The sequence below is a fragment of the Talpa occidentalis genome, unplaced genomic scaffold (genome assembly GCF_014898055.3).
Source record: "Talpa occidentalis isolate TD23 unplaced genomic scaffold, MPIMG_talOcc4v2.1 talOcc4.7, whole genome shotgun sequence".
Classification (NCBI taxonomy): Eukaryota; Metazoa; Chordata; class Mammalia; order Eulipotyphla; family Talpidae; genus Talpa; species Talpa occidentalis.
In genome coordinates this window covers 49257649-49282351 of record NW_023605083.1, presented here as the reverse complement: position 1 = coordinate 49282351, position 24703 = coordinate 49257649, and the positions used below count along the sequence as shown (strand labels likewise).

At 41.5% G+C, this 24703-nt stretch overlaps 1 protein-coding gene across 1 annotated transcript in view; it reads left to right on the top strand.

Moving 5' to 3' along the window:
• The first annotated feature begins 5521 nt into the window (after nucleotides 1–5521).
• RASEF (RAS and EF-hand domain containing) overlaps nucleotides 5522–24703 on the top strand; it is a 55392-nt gene continuing 36210 nt past the window's right edge. Inside the window, exon 1 of the mRNA XM_037494202.2 lies at nucleotides 5522–5955. Coding sequence (XP_037350099.1) covers nucleotides 5525–5955 — 431 coding nt within the window. The 5' untranslated portion in view covers nucleotides 5522–5524. The remainder of the gene's footprint in view (nucleotides 5956–24703) is intronic.

The window sequence follows — 24703 nt, the reverse complement described above, 5'->3', positions numbered from 1 at the left end:
TTCTTTTTTTTTTCACATTCACTCAGTCGATAAATCAATATGAAATCAATTTGCTTACATATTCTTCTTTGAAAACTTCAAAAATATGTCTTATAGTTATCTTAGGGATTTTAAGCCATAAGTAGCTATTCAAGAAGGTACTAAGGCTCAAGCTCTTCTGGAGGTGCATATGTTAGAGAGAGTTCATGAACTTACTAATTGGTCCCTCAGTAAAATGCCATTACTTGGATATCTGGATCCATCTTCATAGGTTTATCAGATCTTTCTGGGGCCACAAAATTGCAATGTTAAGTCTGGTTCTGAAGAAGGCTCTTGAACCTGAAGGAAATCCTATTGTATATATTACAACAGGCTTCCGCTAGAAACCGCTCTCATTTATGGGTGAAGAGAAGGTTAAGTGGTGGTTCTCATTCTCTGCTATATAAAGTTGGGTCCATTTGTAGTGGCAAGGAAGAAGTTCTCATGACTCATCACCCTAGTTGCTGTCTATCACCCAAAGCACTGACTGTGGAAAGTCCATAGGAAATTGAAATAAATGAAAACCAAAACCTAAAAGCTTCCATAGTCAAATATTGGGAAATAATCAGATTACTGAATATAAACAGTTTTCTTCATCTCATGCAAGAAGGCATATACTGGGGGCCTCCCCGGTGGTGCAGCGCTTGAGCTCTGGGTTGCGAAGCTGCCTGCAGCCTCTGCAGCGCCGGTTCGATCCCCGGCTGCTCCGCGGCCACCAGAGGAGGGTCCCACATGGCGTGCAGACCTCTCCTGCCGCCCGCTGCTCCCCTCAGCTGTGTGCTTCGGTCCTTCTGCCTGTTCTGCTCTCTGCTCTGGCTCTGGTGAATTCTCTCACCCTCCCGTGCTTCTGACTGTACCCAATGCTTGTATAAAATAAACAATAAAATAAATCTTAAAAAAAAAAAAAGGCATACACTAGGATTCTTGGCCAAGTTTACTTGTACTTTAGAAATGCATTTGATCACAAAATTTTCCCAATAATTTCACTATTTCAGGAAACATGTTCTAACAAGATTATCTCTGATTTTTAAAATCCTTGGGCAGCCACAGAGAAGTTGATTTTTCTAAAATCAGGCCAAGCTCACCTTACCTGCCGGTTGACTGGCTCTCAAAAGCTGGTCTGTTAGCTCCAATTCCTGGTTAGCCTTTTCTGGATGCTGAAGTAGAAAAATGTCTCATTTCTCCCCCTCCCCCACCCTTTTCCCTCTATTTTCTAAAAAAAAAAGAAAAAGGGTAGAGACAGATTATATAGCACTGACTTTCCCCTGGGTATGTGCTAGAAATATTCAGTCACTCCTCAGTGCTTAGTGAACGTCTTTGTAGCACCCCCTCACCTTTCAGATAAACAGTGGGTTCCTTACTCTTTCTGTAAATCAGCTCCTATTTTCTCACTGATTCACATGAAAATTTCAGATGAGAAGTCAATATATACCCGTTCCCAGCAAATTAGTCATAAGTTTCACTGATTGCTCCTCTCTTTTCCACATTTCTCTACCAAGTACTTATGATGTATAAACACTAAAAAATGAAAAACCAAAAAATTTCAAGGACTCCTTTAGGAAGCCTTTTTTTAAGCAAAAGAGAGTCCTTTTCAAAATATGATTCCTCAATTAAACAGATCAAAGGCCATAAATAAACGAAACATATAGGGGCTTAATAGATGCTAAAGTTAGTTTTTAAATCCACAGTTGAATAAATGGTGTTGAAATGACAAGGTAGAAATTAAGAAAAAAACTTACAACTCACACCTGATACTCAAAATACATTCCAAATGAATCAGTTTTAACACGAAAAATAAAATCATGAAGACTAATAAAAAAAATACAATCATTCCTATGGTCTAGTACTTGAACTGACATAATGTTTGCTGAGCAATATCCTTGTGACAAGTACAGTATATTATTATAGTAAGGGCACCTTGCTGGTCATTCCAACTTACCAAGAAATGTGTCCATACAGACTTGTTCTGGGTTCCCATTGTGACTTACGGGGACATGTTCACAATATCTGGAGCCCTGAATGTCTTATAAATGAAGGAAGAACATGTCTTCAAATTCCTTGCAGTAGGAATCCACTGAGGTGGCTCTTGCCTTGACTTCTGAATGGAACAGTATATCTACAACAAGAAAAGTAATGGCATCTCCATCAAAAATCTGAAGGGATCCTGGGAGAAATTTCTGCTGGCATCTTGTGTCACTACCCCACTGAAAATCCTGTTGATGTTAGGAATACTGGAGAAGCCATTGGAACCATTCCAATTTCTGGTCGCTTCACTCATGGAACCTTCACTGGCCAGATGCAGGCAACCTTCCTGAAACCCTGATGTTCAGCATTACTGATCCCAGGATTGAACACTAACTTTCCATTATTGTGTGTTAACCTGTCTTCCATTATTGTGGGTGGCACAAATGTTCTTCCAGGATTATTCAGAAATCGCTATCCTATGCGAGAATAAGGGGGTCTGGTGAATTAGTGGGGGGTCTCATGTGGTAGATGCTGGTCTTAGAAATTCAGCTCATAAGTGACCCCCTCTCCTGTCAACACACATGGGAACTCATGCCTGATGTCTGTGCCTACTGCTGAGATCCTGAAGAGATGGAAACATAAGAGTAGGTTGCTGCTGAAAAGGCTGAGATCCAGGAGAAATTTCAGGGGCAATGGACTGCTCCAGGTCCCAAATTTATTGCTACTCCACCCAGGTTCACAGACTGTTTTGAAGGTGCAGGTCCTCTATGCCCATCCAGCAGTTCCCTTTTGAAGACTGCAGCTCTCTCTGCAACTCCTTTGGCTCAGGTCATGGAATGGAGAGAAGCAAACACTGAGTGACTTTGAGCTGTTCTTCCACACATTCTTAGTGGATAGTGGAAATCAGATTGATAGAAAATAGCTTCTTTAAAAAAATGAGTTCAATTCCCCATGTCCATGACCTTGTATAGTCCCCTCCCATGTTGACTTAAGGCTTTTGGCCATGTGACTTGGTTTGATCATGTAATATCAGCAAATATGACACAAAGTAAGGCTTGGAAAGCATCTGTGCACCGAGGCTTATTCTCTTGGCGCATGGCCACCATGTGCAAAGCTTGACTAGCTCCAGAGGACACAAGGCCCTGATGACAGCCAGCAGCTTACAGACATATGAGTGAGGCCCTCTAAGTCCATACAGCCACAATTGACTCAACTCCCTGAATAATCCCAGACAAGTCAGCAGATAGACACCTACCTGAGCCCTGACCAAAATGATGACAACAGAATGAACAACTAAAATGGTGGCTGATTTAGATCACCAAGCATTTGTTGTGCTGTGATGAAGAAATAGTTAACTGATATAACAGGTCTGGGGTAGCTTGGGATCAGTGGAAACAAGAAGATTTGAACATGAGACATTTGGAATAATTCATGTGTCTTGATGACGCTTCATGAAAGGGCTCAGAGAAAAAGGCAGAGCAGATCAAACAACATAAAAAGTTAGAAATAAAAAAAATCAAAGTGAGTACAGGAATGAAGCTGGAAGAGCAGTCTTGAAGAAAATATTTCTGCCTACAGTTAAAAATATTAGCTCATTTATTTTGAAGACTACAGATATTAATTGCAATATTGTGATACTTCAAAATTTCAGTTTAGTGTAAATTTGTGAAGACTTTTTTTTTTTAAAGATTTATTTATTTATGCACACAAGAGCTGGGGTACAGGCCAGAGATGGGGGAATGAGAGGATTCACCAGAGACAGAGTGGGGAGCAGAACAGGTAGATGTATAGAAATACACTGCTGAGGGGAGCAGTAGGCGACACAGGAGAGGTCTGCTGTGCCATGTGGGTTGCTCCCTGGCCAGCCGGGGATCGAACCCATGCTGCGGATTGCTTCACAGTGCGGTGCCTAACTGTGCCACCAGGAAGGCTCTAAATTTGTGAAGACTTAAAGGCACTACGAAGTTAGTCATTTTTTACTTTACATGGAAAAATAAGTTTTTAGAAAAAACAGGAAAGCACTAAACTAAAAATCAATAATAATTTATATTGCTCTAATGATACAATTCATTTCAATGTATTAGCTGTCCACTTCCTAGTACTCCATTCATTTAGCAGTAAGGTTGCTAAAAACAAAGCTTTGAATGGAATGCCTGCATAATTTACCAGTTAAATTTACAGATAGAGATATCAGTGGTATTTATAGTTTGCTAGATGCTGAATGTTAACAATGATTATTGTATTAGTCAAGAAGAAACAGTACCTTAGACATTTAGCACTTAGCATTATGTTTAAGAACATTAGCCTGAGGTAAGGTGTCAATTAAATCCCCTGCTTTATTTTTATCATATTGAAAAAAAAATCATAGTAATACACAATAAATGCAACAACAGAGTCATAAATAACTAAAAGAACTGACAGTAAAAAAAGAAAATCTTAAAAGTGGTGGCAATGAATAAAATGGACACAACCCAATGACCCAAGTACATTTATATAGGCTAGGAGAATCAGAATATATATATGTATATATGTACATGGTGTCCATTTATATATCATATGCTAGAGTGACAGTCTCTTGGAAATGAAATTATAAGGTCAAAAAGTAGGTGAATTTCAAGATCTTGTAGCCATTAAGCACTCACAGTTAAAGAAACAATAGCATTGTTGAAATAAGTGTTAAAGATGAAAAAATGATTTGCATTTGGAGATCTGGAAGATTTATGTGATTCTATTTTGTATTAACTAGTCGGACATTAATGTTTGAAATATGAAGATGCGTTTAAAAAAGCCAATAAAATTAGGGAGTAGGGTCTTCTGGTAATAAATCTAGTACTTTGCCTTGTAATAAAACTTGTATAAACAGTTTCCAATTTTCCGGAAATAGAAGAGAATAAAACACGCACAATGTTAATCAGCATGGAATCCTACTCCGACCTTCCCTTTCTTTGAATGTCCAGTTAATTAGCTTCCCGCGCTCGAGCCAGCATCACATTGGGGGGTAACTAAGCTCTCTGCACCACGCAAGCAGTCAGCGTTCAAGAAAAGGGCCTGCCCACGCAAGTACCGCACCCCCAGTTGCGGCGGGATCCCCCCCACTCCAAGGGCCCCAAAGCCAGTCTCGGGGCAGAGTCCTACTTGGAAAGTACCGGGAGGTAAGGGAGCCAAGTCAAGCTCTCCCCCTCCCGGGCTGGGCGGAGCCGGACCCTCGGAAGAACTGGCAGTGGCGGTGGCGCGGTGTGCCCAGGAGCCCAGGAGCGGTGCGCCCAGGAGCGGTGCGCCCAGGAGCGGTGCGCCCAGGAGAGGGGCACGGAGTCTGGGGCGCACTGGGGCTGACAGCGGACCGCCCGGGTTGCGCGCCGGGGACAACGTGGGAGCGCGCCGCCCCGGACCCGCCCAGGCGCCCGGCTGTACCCGGACGTTCCCACAAGTGGCCGAACCAGCTGGACGAGCCTCTCGCGCGGCGGCTCCGAAAGCAGCCGGTGGCCCCGGACTTCCCGCCGTCGCGTCGCGGAGCCCTGTCGGCCGCCTCCCGTCGGGCGGCATGGAGGCGGACGGGGAGCGGGACGAGCTGGCCCCGCTGCGCTCCGCCTTCGCGGCCTGCGACGCGAACCGCTCCGGGCGCCTGGAGCGCGAGGAGTTCAGCGCGCTGTGCGCGGAGCTGCGCGTGCGGCCGGCCGACGCCGAGGCGTTGTTCCAGCAGCTCGACGCCGACCGCGACGGGGCCATCACGTTCCAGGAGTTCGCGCTCGGCTTCCGCGGGACTGTTGGAGAGGGGCGGCACCGGGGCCGGGGTTCCCCGGAGCCCGCGCCCGCCGCGGCCCAGCGAGGGTCGGACCCCGGGGACAGCGAGGAGGAGGAGAGCGGCGAGGAGGGGCCGGCGGCGCTGCTGTCTTCCTGGGACCCGGCGAGGCCTGGCCGGGCTTGGCAGGATTTCCAGACGCGGCTCGGGGACCAGGCCAAGTTCATCCCCAGGTGCGTGCGTGGGTTGGGGGGCGGGAGGCGTGAGGATGGAGTTTCCTGCCCACCCGGTGCGCTGACTTTCCCACTCGTAACGCGTGGGGTGTGCGGACCCACTCGGTCCTACTCCGAGTTGCCTGTCTCAGTTCACCAACTCACTTAAACTTGTCCAAGGAGAGCGCCCTTAGCGTTAGGGAAAGGGAATATTTTCATTGTCAGGGTTTGGGGAGAAAGTGTCACTTGCTCATTACTGTGCCTTGCAAAGGGCACTTTATTACATGGGCCACAGAGAAATCCGCAGCATCTGGAGATTCTTCCGGACACAGGTTTAGGTGTCCCCTAAACCTGTGTGATCTGGTTGCGTCACTCCTACTCAAGGCCTCCGGTTGCACCTGGGCATGGTGAGCCAGGCTGGTGGCCAATTTGGCATCCTCTATAGTAGTGTTGCGTTGGTTGTTCACCTCGGTCTACTAGGAAAACAAGATCGGTCATGTGTACTGCAGGACACAAATAGTCATCAATGCCTACTATGTGCTAGGCATTCTTAGTTCACTTATTAAAATTTCAGGACAATCCTGCGAAGTAGGTTTTCCATGATAGGTGGAGTAACTTAGACACAGAGATTTAGCCCTAAACATTAAGAGACTTGTCCTGTTAACAAAAGAATGGGGATTTGAAACCATTTTTATATAACTGAATGAAATGATGCAAATCATATAATAAATTCTCTATTCTTAGTTCAGACAGGAATAGCAATTATATCAAGTTACTAACTTAATTCCCTGCCTATTCAGGACAGAGAGGGAAAGACACTGGGGGGGTTTATTCTTTGAGGTTAATTTGCATCTACCTTTGCCTTGTCCTGGAATGTCCAGAGCAGCAACTTCATTAATATTCATATGTGAAGTGTTTTTCGACTTTTTGTTTGGATTTTAGTTGAAATTTTTATGGAGCTGTGGTTCTCATTATTGAGAAGATTTGAAAGGCATTATTTGGGTTGGCAGTTCACAGATGTGACATGAGACTGAGAAAAGAAAAAGCCCTGGGAGTAATCAGTGGCCAAGCTGACTGGTTCACAGCTGAGACCTGCAGAGCTGGGTGTCCTCACTTCCTCCTCCGCCCAGCTTCTCCTTCTAGTTTGGAAAGTGAGGTGAACACTGTCTGCAAAGAGTGACTCATTGCAAAAAGGAGGGACTGTGTACAGAAAGTGGGTGTGATGCCCATCTTTTCTTTTATTTGCTAATGAGTTAAAATGTAGTATCTCCATTAGGAAAGTAGAAACATTTAAACGTTGCGTCATCTTCCATCTAGAATTTGGTTTGGGTCCAGCTAGTTTAAGAAGTTATCAATTTTAGGATTAAAGAAGGTTAAGTCCATATATTTTATACATAAGCACACATATGGATGTACTGTCCAGTTATCAAGTCTCACTAGCAAATATTTGACACGTAACCTGTAAATGATTAAAATGATCTTAAGACCAGCATGCAAACCCAGACTTAACATTTTGGTGATATTATTATTACTATTATTTATCATCATCATGATGCCCTTCCAGACTCTTTGGAGGTTGCTAAATTTAATGGACACTGGTGTCACCTGATAGACTTGTATTCAAACCCCACCCCCTTCTGATGTGAGATTAACAAGTACAATATTTGCCATCCTGTACTTGCTCAAGTGGAAAAGAACCAACCTAAGTTACTTCATCTGATTGTTACCATGGCAGCCCTTAACTGTTTTGGTAAATTGGATTGCTTCTGTTATACTTCCTTATACAGCTGTTGACCTTCCCTTCCTCCCACCCAAATGCAATAAAAATCTTTGGATATTGATAATGTTGTTGCCATTATTTCAGGCAAATTAATTCTACAAACATTATTAAGTGTCGCTTTTGTGCCAGACACTGTCTTAGGGCCTATCCTAGGTCCCTGGGGGCAAGAGGTTCATTGTGTGGGTGAAACATTTCTCAAAAAAATCCTCAAAGGACATTTAAAGACAAGAGAGCTATTTACAGGAAACAATATTTTGTGGAAGGAGCCAATAGACTGTTGAAAGCAGGAGCTTTCTTTGAAATCTTGCATTTTTAATCTGTAAATAATTAAGTATGTGTTCATTTTACTCTATAATATACTGGGACAAAATAAATGAGTGAACAAAAAATTAACTTTTGAACTCTGAGACCAAATTAGTGGTTGCCTGAAGGGAAGGGGCAGGAGGGTGTAATTTGGGTAAAAGGGTTAAATTGTACGGTGAAGGGTAGAATTGAACTTTTAGGGGTGAAGTTAATGCTTCATACAGAGATACTGATTTATAATAATGCATACATGTTTTAATGTAATTTTACTTCAATAAAAATTTTAAACAAAAGAAATAGATTTTTTGAGATCAGATAATAAAGGTACATCTATCTATCTATCTTTTTTTCTTCTAAGGGGAAAATTGTCTCTCTGAAAAATTGTGCCATTTCATCTGGTGTCTTTGTTTCCCATCTAATATTCCATCTTTCCCTGGTGATAGCCTGTCCCTTGCCTGTCCCAGAAGATTACATGTTCAGTTTGATAAGAACAGATATCAGATGAGAATGTGTGGTTCCTGTAGAGGCAAAATATGACAGTATGACATAATTTCCACTTCAAAGCTCTTAGGTCAAATAATGAAGCAATTTTTGGTTAGACTTCCCAGTCACCAGTAATTATGATATTAGAGAGAAAATAATACTGCATCGTGAATGGATGAAAATGGTCTCTGGGATATGTGTCAACAGTTTCTTAAGTTGTTTTTTCCTTAGAAAATTGAGGGACTGGGCCTCACCTGGTGGCGCAGCAGTTGAGCGCTGGCCTGCGAGGCTGCCCGCAGCCTCTGCAGCGCCGGTTTGTTCCCTGGCCACCTGTGAGGGTCCCACAAAAAAAAAAAAAAAAAAAAAAAAAAGAAAATTGAGGGACTCTTTTCCTTAAAGACTGGGGAGGGGGAGTCTCCCACAAAGTCTTGTGACCTGTTAACTTGAACCTAGAGGAATCAGTGATCTGTACTGTCAGGATGGGCTGTTTCCACTTCCTACTAAGCAGGAACTCAGTCAGACAATGCGTGAAACAAGAATGGCAAGATGATATGGCTATGGAAGAGAATTCAGAAAAGAATATTGTTTCAGATAAGAAAAACCCAGAAAGTGGGGATTCACGGTCATGTGGGAGACAGCGAATAGACTTGTCTAACCTACCTGGCCTATTTATTTTCCTAGGGATGTTATGTTATTGTGGTGACCGAGAGATTCATGTTCAGTAGTTACTCAGTAGATGTTTGGTGAATGATTTGAATGACTTCTATTCATTCGTCCATATACTGAGAATGCACTTAATTCACATTGTATGAGTTCTCTCCTTGATTCATTTGTGCTTTCTCTCCTGATTTTTTCCAGTTCCTGGTGTGAGCTGGTCAGAGTGTTCAGACATTTGCATGGACAAGAAAATAGGCTGTGTGCTTTGAGGACTTGAAGGGCAGGGGATGGTGGAACTCATCTTTCCTGTAGAGTTGGAGCTTTTCAATTTTCTTAACTGCATTTGTAATGATTTTTGAGTTTATTTGTGAATTGATTCACTTTGATAGATTAACTTGGAACTTCACATTCTCACAAATAGAAATGTGCCTGCACCACAGTGGATGTGTGAACGGGTATGGCTATCTCCATACTGGCCTAACCTGGGACAGATCCAGGCTGGATGCCAGGAATATAATAGATATTAATACAATAGCTGACCTGCCAGGCCAGACAGGATTAGGGTGAGATCAGCTCAGATGCTAAAATCAACCCTTTGTGATCAGCTGTTTCACATGGTTTGAGACTTTTCTACATGAACAATGTTGAAGGGGGGTCTTTTATTTAATAATTGAGAAGCGAGAAATGTATTTGAGAAGAACCAAAATTACCCACATGTGAAGTATATATGGATTGTCAACACGGTTTTCTCAGCATGCCCACATAACTTTAAGGATGATTGCTAATATTGAGAGGAAAAGGTAACAGGTGAACATTAATCATATGTACCTAGGGCATTTTTTAAGAACAAATAGCTGTAAGTAGCAGAAGTAGAGTTTCAGAGTTGGTCAGGGTTTTTTCACATTTCCCTTTCACATTTCCCTTTTAGCCCTTTTTACTTTGTCTTGTTTTAAAATAGTGTGGTCACCTGATAGGCCCACGTCACTTGCATAATGTGGTGCTTGGCAGGGTTGGGTAGGGAGAGGAGAGGTGGAGGCAGAGAAGATGAGCACAGTGAGGGTGACAGGTGAGTGGGTGGGAAAGACGGGAATCAACAGAGGGAGAGACATTGATCTATTGGTTAAATAGTGCCTCAGTTTCCCCTCTCTTCCCACTCAATGCATTTGTGGCCCTGAGCATACTTTAGATGGGAGAAGCAAAGCCGCTCTTCTCTGTTTGATCTCAGTTCTTGAGTATCTTCAAAATGTGAGCATCTTGGTGCTATGGACTGTGTTTATAGTGTTTGATAATAAATATATTATTTTCATACACATGGCCAATAATATCCAGTGCTCACTCAAAGAGGTAAAAATATGTTACAGCTTGAGGCAAGATGGCGCGTTGGACTCATCCTGGAAGAGGTTCAAGTTTGTTTCTGACTGTGTGTGATATTTATCTTTAGCACTGGCTTTGGGACTTCTCAGTGTGCTCGCCATAGGCTTCCTGGAGGTTCTGTTTCTTTGCCTTTTCTGGATTCAGAACTGGGGATTTTTCTCTCTCACACACACATATACATATATCATGAGATATGTGTATGAGAGTATTTAGAGTATATATTCAAGTATGAGATATCTCTATATTATTTTCTCACTGTTGGTAGTCTGATAGGTCTTATTTTTTTTTTCCTTTTATGTCTTGTCTGTCAGAGTTATTTGTGTCATCACCCTGCTGGCAAGAGAAAACTGTCTGCTAAGAAAACCAGAGCTTTACCTTAAACCCTGCGAACCTTGCTCCTGGGTCCTTGATGGCTTAATGTTCATGGGTGCTACTTGCTGATGGTGATATTTTCTGGTCCTGTGTTTGAATTTCATCTCAGTTTAGTCATTTGTTTTTGTTCTGTTGGCCCCAAAAGAGAGCTGTGCTGACTCTCGTCCTCAGAAGACGGCCATTCGGGCCACGTGGACAATGGCCTGCCCTAACCTCACTGCTTGTTCACCCATTGCTCTCAGGCTTTGGGTTTTCGTTCTACTCTTGGGGTATGTACAAAAGAAAAAGACTTAAAATTAGTGTCATGGGGATGTCTGTGCTTCAGGAACTGTGGACTCTGTTCTACTTTGTCTATTCAGGATTTCCTGTTCAAATTCGTGGTCATACTACTCCTTTTACTTTGAGACTGTAACCTCTTTGCCTGATTCTTGATTACAAGAATTACATACTCTTATTTCATGTGCAAAATGAAACATTATCGTCTTGGATGGAGGCTTGTGGATTGATGGAAAAGAGACCCTTTAGATGATGGCAAAGGTTATAATGCCATGGTGATTCAAATATCTGCTTTTTTCCCTCTTGAAATGGAACATACACTATACCTTCTTGACTCATGTATAACTTGTTAAGCTTAGATAGCACCTGACTTCTGTATGTATTTGCAAGGTAGAAATAGGGAGAGATTATTTATAATGGGTATTCAGTCTGCTTCTATCTGACTATATCTGTCTCATATCACATTGTAAAATGGAAAGTAAATGCTATTTCCCAGAAGGAAGTTGTAATGGTAGAATTTATATTTGAAGCATATTTCCTTAGAATTAGTTACTTTAAAAAACAATTTCATTGTTTCATTATGTATTTGAGGCCTTCCAAATTATGATTTCTTTGGTCAGAGTAATTATAAAAAACAGAAAAAATGGATTTTAACCCTCAAGGCCTCAGTCTACATGCCCTATAATCCTATGATACAGATACAGTTGCTCAAATATGTTTCTTAAATTCTATATCTAAATCATATTAGATATTGCTGTACCTGCCATTGTCTTGGACATTAGTGAGACTCTATAGACCTGACCTACAAGGAGCTTATTGTTTTCCCTTTTGAAATAACTTGGAGTTTCTGATACCTGAAAGACCTGGAATGCAGTATAATGAATGGAAAGATGCCTTCTGGCACAAGCCTGGGACAATGGATATTTAACATCAAGAATGTTGAGGCCAAAGACCCTCAGGGGTCTTTACAGGTATGCTTGGGAGTCTTAGAAGACTAAACATTTTCATTTTCATTTTGATGAAATTATAGAACAAATGTATTTGAGCACATTTGGAATCACCTGGGTGACTTGTAAATTACAGACTTTGCTACACAATTTTAAACCCACCTCTGTGTTTCTAGGCAGTAACCACAGCACTGCAGTCATTGTCTCTGGCTGAGAAGGAAGCAGAGGGTGGGCTCAGTGTATGATGTGGTCATGTGGCTTGAAAGTGACTGACCACAGAGTGTGTTGGATTGTCTGTGGTCTCAACAAAGAAGTGATGGGGAGTTCTGATCGTGTAAATGTGCGACTGCCAGGATCATCCTGACCTGGACTATGGTGATTTCAATGCCATGGAACTGTGTTCCATGACAGTTTAGATGAATGTCACTAAGTCTGTTTTCATTGATTTTGTGTATATGTGTTGTTCTTATATATGTTTTGGAGCAATATGTATAAGGAGTTTATATCTGGTTTTTATTTGTTCATAGTAAAGTCACATGAATAAACAATATTTAAGTCTACTCTGGAATAGGGAGCTATTTAATTAGTTCTGCATGTTAATCAAGTGTGAGAAAAACTTTTAAAATGACTTGAAATCCTCAAAAACTATACAGGATTGGAAACACTGGTTTCTCTGTTTTTCACTGCTTTGAAGTCATGTCCATCATTAAAAATGTAGGCACAAGACTGTGGAAGAAGTTCGTTTTAAATTGTTCCCAGTCTTAAGGATCCTACTTGTACTTATCCCACTGAAGAAATTCTTCTTGGCTTTTTCCTAGAAGAAATTTCTTCTTGCCTGCTTGCTTCCCTGTCTCACTCCCTGTCTCACTCCCTCCCTTCCTTCAAAAAATATATGTTTTTTTTTTCTGTATCTACATGTGCCTGGACCGTGCTAGGAACTGGTTGCTTTATTATAGTATCCTGTCAAAAATCTAAGTCTCTTGGCCAGTTCCTCTATATGTAGAGGTAGTGGCTCCAGTAAGGGTATAGGGTGGGGAGAATCACAAGGTGGATAGTCTGGTTCCAGCTCTCACTGGTGGTTAGAAATTAAGCTGAGAAACTGATTCAGGGCATTTCCTATCTCTTCCGTGGAGAGGTTATCTCTTGTAGTGTTTCAGTTCCATGCGGAGAAACTCTAGGATCCTGTCAGGTGATCTCCAGTTTCCTCGCCTAGCCATCTTATGGGCTGTGCCTGATGGGATGGAGGGGGCTCACTGTCTCAGATGCCTCTGGGGCCAGGTGGGTAAAGTTCTCCCCAACAGAGCAGACTCTGGGCCCAGCGAGAGCCTCTGTTTCATGTGCAGGGGGTGGACGGTGTTGCCAGTGATGCTAATTTTAAGACAGAAAATTTCAGATTTTAAGTGGAAATTTCCACTTTTGCATATTCTGGGAATGTGAAAATACAGAGGTGGCAAGGATACCTTTCATAGTTTGCAGCCGTATTTCCTACCTGTGAATGGACCCTGGTAAATTCAAGGGGCGGTGCCAGCTCACATGGAAGATTTGAGCATGCAGTTCCATGGCATCCTGAGAACTGTAATTTGGTTCTTCCAAGTTTGTGGATAGTATTTTGACCTAAAGATATTATTTTTTCACTCTCTTTTTTGCTCTTGGTGTTGCCTTTCTTTTCAGAGTTACTTAGTTCAGGTCCAGCAGATGTTGCTGTATAACATTTTCTACCTCCAGGTTATGTTGCCCTTACAAGGTATGGCCTTGGGGGATGAAGACTGAGCTCTGAGTGCACTGGGATGACCTTTTACTCTGATGTTTTTCTTTCTTTTCATTTTAAGCTGGTGGTATTTGGCTGTCAGTTTTTAAGACATGTAAAAAACCATTTGGAATGGAATGATTAATGATTAAAATGATTTGTGATTAAAAATAAAGGAGTTTAGTTATGAGTGGTCGTATTTTCTGCTATTACAGTGGTATTTTCTTTCATTGATGGAATATTTTGTCCTTCAGGCAAAAATTGTTTTTTGAAATAAAATATGAAAATATACTTACTCTCAATAATCATCAGGGAAATGCAAATCAAAACCACAATGAGAGAACACCTCACAGCTCTTAGGATGACTAGCAACAAAAAATCAGAAAGTAATAAGTACTAGTGAGGATGTGGAGAACGTGGAATCTTTGTGCACTGTTGGTAGAAATATGAAATGCTGTGGCACTGTGGAAAATGGTATGAATGTTCCTCCAAAAATTAAAAATAGAATTGTTGAATGATTCAGCAATCCCATTTCTGGGTATATAACCAAAGGAACTTATTATCTTGAAGAGATACCTGCATTCCCATGTTTATTGCAGCATTATTCTCAGTAGCCCACAGGTAGATATAACCAGTGTCCATGGACAGATGAATGGATAAAGAAAATGTGGTGTATACATACAATAAGATATTATTTGGCTTAGAAAAAAAGCAGGAGTTCTTACTGTATGAGACAACGTGGATGAACGTAGAGGATATAAGGATATAATATCAAGTTAAAAGAGTCAGTCACCAAAAGACAAGAACTGTGTAAATCTACTTGAATAATCAGACTCTTAGAAAGTAAAATTGTGGTTGCCAGGCCCAGGAGCTTAGGGGAAATAGGAGTTGCTCTTCAGTGAGCTATAGCATTTCAGTCATTCAAGATAAAAAAGTTCTAGAGCTCTGCTTTATAACAATGAACATATATAGTTAACAATAATGCACTGCACACTTAGAATTTTGGTAAGGTAGATTCATGTTATGTTTTTTACCACCAGAAAAACAAATGTTATGAAAATATGAAAACATATTTTTGTAAAGATAAGAAATTTGACTACCTATAAAAGCGCTGTGTTTTACTTTCTTTGACCCAACCCCACATAAAAGTTGTCAACCTTTGCCCCTACAGGCTTTGTCTTCATTTTCAAGTGACCAGGGAGAAACGTTCTAGATAATGACACATTCTGAGAGCTCCCTCCTGCCAAATGCACACCGGGGGCAACATTCTTTTCAATTTCAAGTTTTAAACTTAGTTTTGGGACATTTAATGGCAATGTTCAGCTACGGTACCCCATTGTGCTCATTTATGACTATGAAATAATGGCTTGCACACTAGTGGCTGTTTTGTTACGCTGTATTTGATGAAAATGTTCTTTAAATGCTTGGATTTAAACCAATAAAACTGCCAGTGAGTTAGCGTTCTAAAATCCGAATGCAGTGGTGAAAGTGTCATCTATTGTCAACTGCCTGGAGCAGCTGCAGAGGTGGGAGGGACTGGCCACTTTTGCTGACTTTTTGCCCATCTGTCTTGGTGTGATGGCTGCATACACTGTTTCTCCTGGGCATGACACAGTCCTCCTGATTCTTGTTTCTATAAAACAAAGCAGCTGCTTTCTTTGGACAGAGGTGGAATAATTCCTGAAGAGCCAATGGACATATGCGTAGAAAATCCATGTTGTCATTGATTTATAGGTCATCATATCTGATAGGAGACTAGCACAATAAAAAAATAGAAATCAATTTAGCTTCTTCATAGATGTTGAAATATAGCAATGCAAAATACCTGTAGATGTTTAAAAAAAATGGAGATGTAGGATTTTACAGTTTATAGATATGCTTTGTGGGTGAAGGTAGCTTAATGGAAGGAGGTATATGGGTTGTATGTGCTTGTTCCTATAGAGACAGAGGGAGGGAGGGGCAGCAAAGGAGGGAGAGAGGGGAGGGGCAGAGAGAGACAGAGAGGGAGAGAGAGATGTATTTTAAGGAATTGGTTTACACAGGTGTGGAGACTGGCTGTTTGAAAATCTATCCAGAACGGCTGGCAGACGGGACAAGGGGAAAAACAGTTATGTAGCAGTTTGGGTCCCAAGGCAATTTGCTGGCAGAACTTCCTCTTCCTTCCTCTTCATTCAGTTTTTACTTAAAATTCTTCAACTGATTGGATGAGGCCTGCCTAGTTATGGAGGGTAATCTGCTTTACTCAAAGTCTACTGATTAAATGTTAATCTCTTGTGTAAAGGACCTTCACAGCAGCTTCTAGACTTGTATGACCAAATATTTGAGTATGACAGCCTAGCCAAGAGACCCTCCAATTAATCATTACAGTCACTAAGAAACTTTTTCAGATATTCTTAGTTTTTGAGGTTTCCTATGTTGTGAGAATCTGTTTTGAAAAGATCAGGGAGCATTTTTCAATGCTCCCAACTTAGAAAATATGTACCAAAAAATTTCCGAATATTTATTTCAATCTGGAAAAATCCCTGTATATATGTTATATTTTTCTTGTACCCCTTCCAAGTGCTTAAGCACTTCAAAATGACATACAACATGTTTTCAGTGACTTTAAGTTATCAATATTTTTTTCCTGCCAAGAAATGCCTTACCCCGCATCTGTTTATGACTCTGAGGTGACTCCCAACCCCTTTCCCCCAGAGAAGCCTTATTATTCCTCCTTGTCTCTACCCCTCCATCTCACCCTGCAGTCTAATTCTTTTTTTTTTTTAAAGATTTATTTATTTATACAAGTACTGGGGTGCAGATCAGAGGCACAGGAGCGTGAGAATTTACCAGAGACAGAGCGGGGAGCAGAACAGGCAGAAGGACCGAAGACACTGCTGAGGGGAGCAGCGGGCGAGGCAGGAGAGGTCTGCCGTGCCATGCGGGTATCTCCTGGACGGCCGGGATCAAACTCGCACTGCAGAGGCTGCGGACTGCTTCACAGTGCAGTGCTCAACCCGCTGCACCACTGGGGAGGCCCTGCAGTCTAATTCTTCATCGAAATTCTCTAACTCCAACTGCGGCCCTTGCAGTTTTATATTGTTGCCCTTTCCCAGGCAGACTAACTGCTTGCTTGCTCACTTCTGTTCTTCTTTTTCTTCCTTGTCCCCTTTCCCCTCATCCCTTCTACATATGTTTGGGAAAGGAATGATGCCACCAAGTTGAAAGGCTGGCGTTTTAGTGAGAAAGAGTAAGACATTGCTTATAGTAGTAACGAGTTCTTATTCTGCTGTCCCCAAATAGTAATTTTGGTCCCTGAGTTGCTAAACAAGGATGAAATTTGAGAGGCATAGGGAAGCCCAGAACTTTGTCACCAGATACAGGTCCTAAAATTCAGCATCAGAAAGTTGCCAGCTCCAGGGTGCTGTTCCCAGGCATGGGCATTTTTTCGTTCCCAGAAGCTCTGCCGACATTGGTTTTTCATCTCTCTATTCCTCAGACTTTGCTACTCGAGGGTCTCAGGTCAGCAGCACTGGTAGCACCTGGGGGTCCTTGAGAAAGGTTCTCTTAGGCCCCACCCAGACTTACTGCAGATGGTGCAGCACCATCTCAGCCAAAGTCTATGCCCAGTGTGGCCACATTTGATTGGGATTTATTTTGAAATGGCAGAAAACTATTAAAAAAAAACAACTTCAGAAAGTAAATGCAAACTGAAGTGGAAAAGATAAACTTCAAAATTTTGACTTTGGTTGTCTCTGTTTGTTTGAATTTTGAAGTGTTTGTGATTGAATTTGTCATGGTAAGTGATTTATACTTCATCAAGTATATTGTGTATTTGTGAATGTGTTCTTCAAAGACAAATACACCCAGAGAAAAGTGTACGGAACTTAAGTGGATAGCGTCCTGAATTGTCACAGATGGATGCTGCAGTGTACACATCCAGATTGAGCAGCAGGACATTTCACCACATTGCAGAGACCCCAGCTCCCTTCCAGTCTCCACAGCTCCCTCCACTACAGGGTGGTTGATATCCTTTACTTGTTTTTCTTTTTTATTTGCATACATGAGCTTCAATAATTTGGTTTCTTGCCCTCAATGTTATGTTTATAGGCTGGTAGATCTATAGGTCTCACGAATCTGTCATTTCTATTGGTGTATTTACTGTGTGAAAATACCATCATTTATGCATTTTACTGTCTACCTTGTGACTGTTATATGTGGTGCTGTAATGAGTCATCTCTCTGTCACATGTCTCTTGATCAAGCACATGGACTCATGCAATCCATTGTTTTAGATAATTGTTTGCAAGATAAACTTTCCTTACTAACTCAGAATCACCATTATGGAGCCTGGTTTCATCCTTGATTAGTGTAGTGACATCCCAGGATCTGGGGATATGTAACCAGTCTGTTACATTTTACTAAGTTCAGTACTTCCTTTCTTCTTATGCTCTTTCATCTGCTGAATATTTTTAAAGTAAATGATCAGATATATTAGAATTGCATTTTAAACCCCTCTTTGAAAGTGTGTCATTCCTGTCTCAGGCAGGGATGTCTCACAGGCTATTGTTTATTCTTCCTGACTGTCACTGTTCTTTCATGTTCTTCATGGTGTCAGATACCTGACATGGGCTTACATTGTTATGAATACATGTGAGAAGGGGGTGTCTAGCCAGGAGTGGGTGTGGCTTACCCCGGGTTGAACCTAGGGGAGTCTGGCAAGATACCGCTTTGCAGTTGTACTTGCGACCCCCGCTGCCATAGGTAGTCTTTGGAATTATTTTATGTTCTCTTTCTTGAGTCTTGGGAAATGCTACAAAACTATAGATAGAGGTGAACAGTTTACTGCTTTGTGGATTCCCTTTCTATTCAAGTGAATTATTGTAATAACTTTTACACCTCCTTCTTTAGTACTGGGATTTAAAAAAAAAAAAATAAAACAATTGTGAAGCATTTAGTTTCATTTTGCGTAGTAGCTTTTGGGCCATTTGTGCTGCCCCAGAGGGATGTAATCCTTAGCTGAGAGAGGAGGGCAGCTTATACAACAGGAAACTGGGAATGGGCACCAGGAAAGAGTAAAGGTTTGGGATGAGGAATATAAACTGAGATAAATGTAAATACACAGTTTACTGAAATTGCTTTTTCCTTATCTGACGAACCAGTGAGGTAAGGTGATGACTCAATTAAGAGAAACCTTTTCCTTTTCCTGGCTCTCCTGAGGGCTTCAGGTCAGATTCCTTCCAGAGATAGTGTTTGCAAATCTGAAGGCTGTTTGCTCCATTGGTGGGCTGCAGCTCTGGGGGCTTGAAAGTGGACTAGTTTTCAGGACAACTGATCCTGGCATAATGTGAAAAAGTCAGATTTTAATAGGATTTTTGGCTACCTTCTTTTAAAAATCACATTCTAGAAAATCACCCGTCGTTTCTTCCAAAAGTTAAATGAAAAAGTAATTAAACTTTCCAGCAGGATGCTGGGAAAGCAATGAAGTGGAGAGTTGATAGGCAATAGAGTGTATCTCAGAAAGCGTCTACTGTGTGGAAAATACGCCCCAGGCACCCGTGGCTGAAACCAAGGTCTTCTCAAAGGGTCTTCACTGTGGAGAGTCCAATTAAAGATGTCAACATTTTATTTTACAGGAGAAATGCAGTTGAGAAAATGTGCAACAAAATTTCTACAACTAATTTTGCTTTAATTTCATGTTTTGGGTCCATCTTCTTACATAAAAGTAACTGTAAAGTCATTTGATTTCTCTCCATATTTGATAGGTAGCAAGGTAAGTAGGTAAAAAGCAGTGATTCTTAAAATTTAAGTAGGTTTAAATTTTTTTCTATGACAATTTTTGTACAATAGCTAAACAAATGTTACCATGTATACAAATAGTTTTACTGTAGTTCAAAAATGCTGTAATAGAAAAGAAATTCTTCTTTACTTGCATGATCTTTTGTAGGAGACTCTTATGAACTTTGAGAGTTTCTTAAGGTCAGGGCGGATTGTGTAAAATCTACAGCACATTTTCTTGCCCGTAAGGTAGTTGGAGAGGCAAATACCTCAGAAACCTCAGCACACAGAATTTCAGACCAAAAGTGGCAGGGGATCTGTAGGGGAAAGATTTCTTATGTTTGGAGCAGTCAGGGCAGGCTTCTTGGAGGAGGTGACACTCTGGAGCACCTTGGCTGATGTGCAGCATGTGATTTTTAGACAGAAACACAAAAAGTTTTGATTTTGATCAGAGACTTATATTAAAATATATTTTGATTAGGGAGGGATAAAACTGTTTCCCAATCCTTTTCAATCTCTTTTTACAGCATGGATAGCTCACACACTATTAGGTGAAAACTGGGCATAAAGTATACAGAGCCACTCACTCTGGCTTATTTTAATGCAATTTTGGATAACTTTAATGCAGAGTTAATGCACAGTTTAATAATAGTTATTAGCTGTTAGTGCAACTTTCTGATTAACAAAAGGAAAATTCTGTGTAAATTTTAAAGCAGACAATACAGGGCAAATATAAAGTGGGATTGTCTCTGGCAAACCTGGGAAGGTGACAGATGTTGTCTTAAGGGAAAATTTGCGCAGAAACATAACACTTATTTTCTCCCCAACCCTATCTTTCTTGCCCAAATACCTGTGTGCATGCAGGTATAACACACTGATACTGTGAAGGCCATATATGAAGAAAAAATGATGTGAACCTAGGTGAACAAAGGCCTGTTTTCCTGGATATGGGCAGCTTAGGTCTGTATGTCCTAGCCCCAGTCCTCTGCTGAAGGGCTTATGTTACTAGACTATACCATTAGGGATGGAAGGAAGGCCCATTTGGTCCTCTGCCTGTTGTGTAAATTAGGTTTTATGGAGTGCAGACAAACTATGTGTTGTCAATGGCTATTGTTACAAAGGCAGAATTCAGGAGTTGTAACAGATGTTAAATAGTTTCTAGTGCCTTACAGGGAAGGTTTACTGACTGTGACTATAAACATTGTAGACTGACCTGGGGCATGACCCAATTTTCATCATTTAGTTCCCCTGCTTGGGCACCCCTGTTGTTATGGGGCAGGGAGAGGGGACCTTAGAACCCCCAAATCTGGGCCTCCCTGGTAGTGCAGGCGGTTGAGTGCTGCACTGTGAAGCTGCAGACTCTTCATCACGGGTTCGATCCCGGCCGGCCGACGAGAATCCCACATGGCATGGCAGACCTCTCCTGTCTTGCCCACTGCTTCCCTCAGCAGTGTATTTTGGTCAGTCAGTCTGTTCTGTTCCCTGCTCTGTCTCTGGTGAATCCTCTCACCCTCCTGTGCATCTGGCCTATACCCTGATTCTTGTATAAATAAATAAATCTTAAAAAAAAAAGAACCCCCAAATCTACCTGTTCCAAATAGGTTCTGCCATCGGCTGCATCAACACAAAATATGTAAGACTTTAATGGAAAGGAACTTTAATACAATTAATGAACAATACAGGAAAGACAAAGAATATAGTTTCTAAACCAAGCACCCAAAGTTACCCGTCCCCTTGTGGGTAAAAGTCCACCCAAACGGGATTGGCCCAGAGCAAGACCCCAAAGCCTGTCACAAGTCTAAAATATCTTCCAGTGCGGACCCACAGAAAAGGGTCAGAAATAACCAGACAAGTCTGGGAGGAAAAGAGCAAAATCAAAATCAAGGTAAAAGCTGCCATTGTCACCTCCCAATGGGTCTCTCACCCACATCTGTGTCAACCAGTCCACGACCAAAAGGCAAGTGTAGTTTCTTTATGTGTCTCTGCTCCATGTGCTTCCTCCAGGTCCATCCTGTTTCCTTCCTTCCTCCATCCCTTCTCCAGCTTCTCTTTACCTCCACCCTCCTTTGGGTGCAGCAGGGAGCCGGAAACTTCCCCTTTTCCTGGGGACCACCCTGTTACACTAGGGCAACATTTCAGTCTGTGGGGCTTCTGCCCTATGCTGCTTTCTCCCGTTTAGCCTTTTTCTGGAACATAATGCAGATGCAGACAGGAGATAACCGCTTCTTTCTAATTCATTTGGAGAGAGGAGTGAAGAGGAATAGCTGATCATAGTCATGGCTGACAGTTATTAATTACCTCATTGTGTCATGAAATGTCATATGTGTCTCACTCAGGGTCAGTCCTCACATTCTGTGGCAAGTTTCATTGCTCTATTCAGTTAAGACTGAGGAATGTAGCATCCACCTCACTTACTCTGTCAAGACTCTTTCATGACGGAAGAAGTCCTCAGCTGTTCTGAGGGTGCCTTCCCTCAACTCTCAGCACAGTGCCTCTGCTTTTTCTATTTCCTTCTTCCATTGTCACACTCCCAAGAACTCAATGTCAGTGATTTTAAATAGGAAGCAATTTGCAATTTGAAATGTTTCTAGACTGAATAAATCTTTCATACTGTCATCTTCCAGGAAGTTTCCATTTTAAAACCTTTTGGGGAATGTTACCCAAATAAGTACTTAGGTAAATAAAATATTTTTCACGGTGACTGAATATGGAAAGAATTTTATCTGAGAAGATAAATTTGGGCAGGGAGCCCTAGATAAGGCATCGGTGGCTGAATATCCAATCTGTTGGCAAAGGGACCAATATGAAGAGATCTTTGTCTTCTTCAGAAGGGAGGGCCAGATAACTGTTTGGTAACTGAGTTATTTGTGTAACTGAGGCATATTGTGAGAACATAGACTGCAATCACAGGTATAGGAAGATGGTTCCAGGTTGTTAGTGGGCAGAGCCACATCCTGTATTTAAAGAAAGATTTAAACTTCAGAAAGAGAATGCTGCCCTGTTCTAGCAGCCTTGCTGGATTTTATGGTTCATTCAGGGCATCTAGAAAGATCAACTGTTGTCACCTTAGCATATACTAATTATTCTTACCACAAATAGAAAATATTAAAATGTCAGATTTTTAAAATGATCTTTTTTTTTAAAGATTTACTTATTTTTATTTTTTTTTATAGAGGCTTTTTTTTTTTAAATTCATCTATTTGTTTGTTTGTTCACACATGCACTGGGTACAATCAGAAGCATGGGAGGGTGAGAGAATTCACCAGAGCCAGAGCGGGGAGCAGAGCAGGCAGAAGGACCGAAGTACACTGCTGAGGGGAGCAGCGGGCGGCAGGAGAGGTCTGCGTGCCATGTGGAACCCTCCTCTGGAGGCTGGGGAGCAGCCGGGGATCGAACCGGCGTCGCAGAGGCTGTGGGCAGCCTCGCAACCCAGCGCTTAACCGCTGTGTCACCGGGAAGACCCAAAGATTTACTTATTTTTATACAAGAATTGGGGTATAGGTCAGAGGCGCAGAAGGGTGAGAGGATTCACCAGAGACAGAGCGGGGAGAAGAACAGGCAGACAGACTGAAATACACTGCTGAGGGGAGTAGCAGGGGAGACAGGAGAGGTCTGCCACGCCATGTGGGTATCTCCCTGGCCGGTGGGGACTCGAACCTGTGCTGCAGAGGCTGTGGACAGCTTTACAGCATTGCACTCAACCCGCTGCACCACCGGGGAGGCCAATCTTATTTTTTTAGAGCAGTTTTATGTTCACAGTAAAATCAAAAGAAAGTACAGAAATTGCCCGTATGCCTAGTCCCTTCCCTACATGCATGACTTCCTCTGCTATGAGCAGCTCCCAAGATGATACATCTGTTACAACTGATGAACCTGCATTGACACCCCATTACTAGCCAAAGTCCTTAGTTTATATTAGGATTCACTCTTGGTGATGGACATTCTGTGCATTTGGACCATTGTTTAATGCCCTGTACCCATCGTTATAGTATCATTTTCACTGCCCTGAAAATCCTCTGTGCTCTACCTGTTCTTCCTTCTCTTGCCCCCTCCAACTCCTGGAAAATGCTGAATTTTTCATGAAGGTTACCTTTTCCAGAATGTATATGTTTGTGCTCATACAATATGTACTTTTCAGATTGGCTTTCACTTAGTAATATGTCATTCCATGGCTTGATTGCTCATTTCTTTTTATTGTGCAATAATATTTCCTTGTCTGGGTGAGCCACTGTTTATCTACCTACTGAAGGACTTCTTGATTGCTTCCCAGTGAAAACACTTGTGAAGAAAAGCTTCTATAAAAATCCATGTGAGGGTTTTGTCCAGACATAAATTTCTAACTTCTTTGGATAAATACCAAGGAGCATGATTGCTGGATTGTATGGTAGAATATAATGAATATATTGGGTTGTTGGAAAAGTCATGACGCATTTTTTAGAAAACATAAAAAATGCGTCATGACTTTTCCAACAACCAACCCAATGTTTATTTTTTTAAGAACCTACTGACTGTATTCCAAAGTGATGGTGTCATTTTGCATTTCCACCAGCAATGGATGATAATCTCTATACCATCACCGGTGTTTGGTGTTTTCAGAGTTCTAGATTTTTACCATTGTAATAGGTGTGTGATGTTTTCTGTTTGTTATTTTAATTTGCATTTCCCTGGTGAACAATGACATAGAGCATCTTTTTATATGCTTATCTATTATCTGTATATCTTTGGTGAGGTGTCTATTAAGGTTTTTTGACCAATTTTTAAAATTGGTTTGTCTTCTTGTTGAGCTTGGTAGAAGGGTGCTGTCTGTCTTGCTGCTCCCAGAGGTGTCCAGGAATTCTAAATACAGGCTGTATTGCATTTATAATACAGAAGCATAGGTGCCTGTGTGTACTCTTCCAAGTAAAATGTTAGTCTTATGAAATGTGTGAGCTTGGAAATTTTTATACATCTTACTTTTTTTTTTTTTTTTTTAAAGATTTATTTATTTATTTTATACAAGAACCGGGGTACAGGCCAGATGCGTGGGAGGGTGAGAGGATTCACCAGAGACAGAGCGGGGAACAGAACAGGCAGA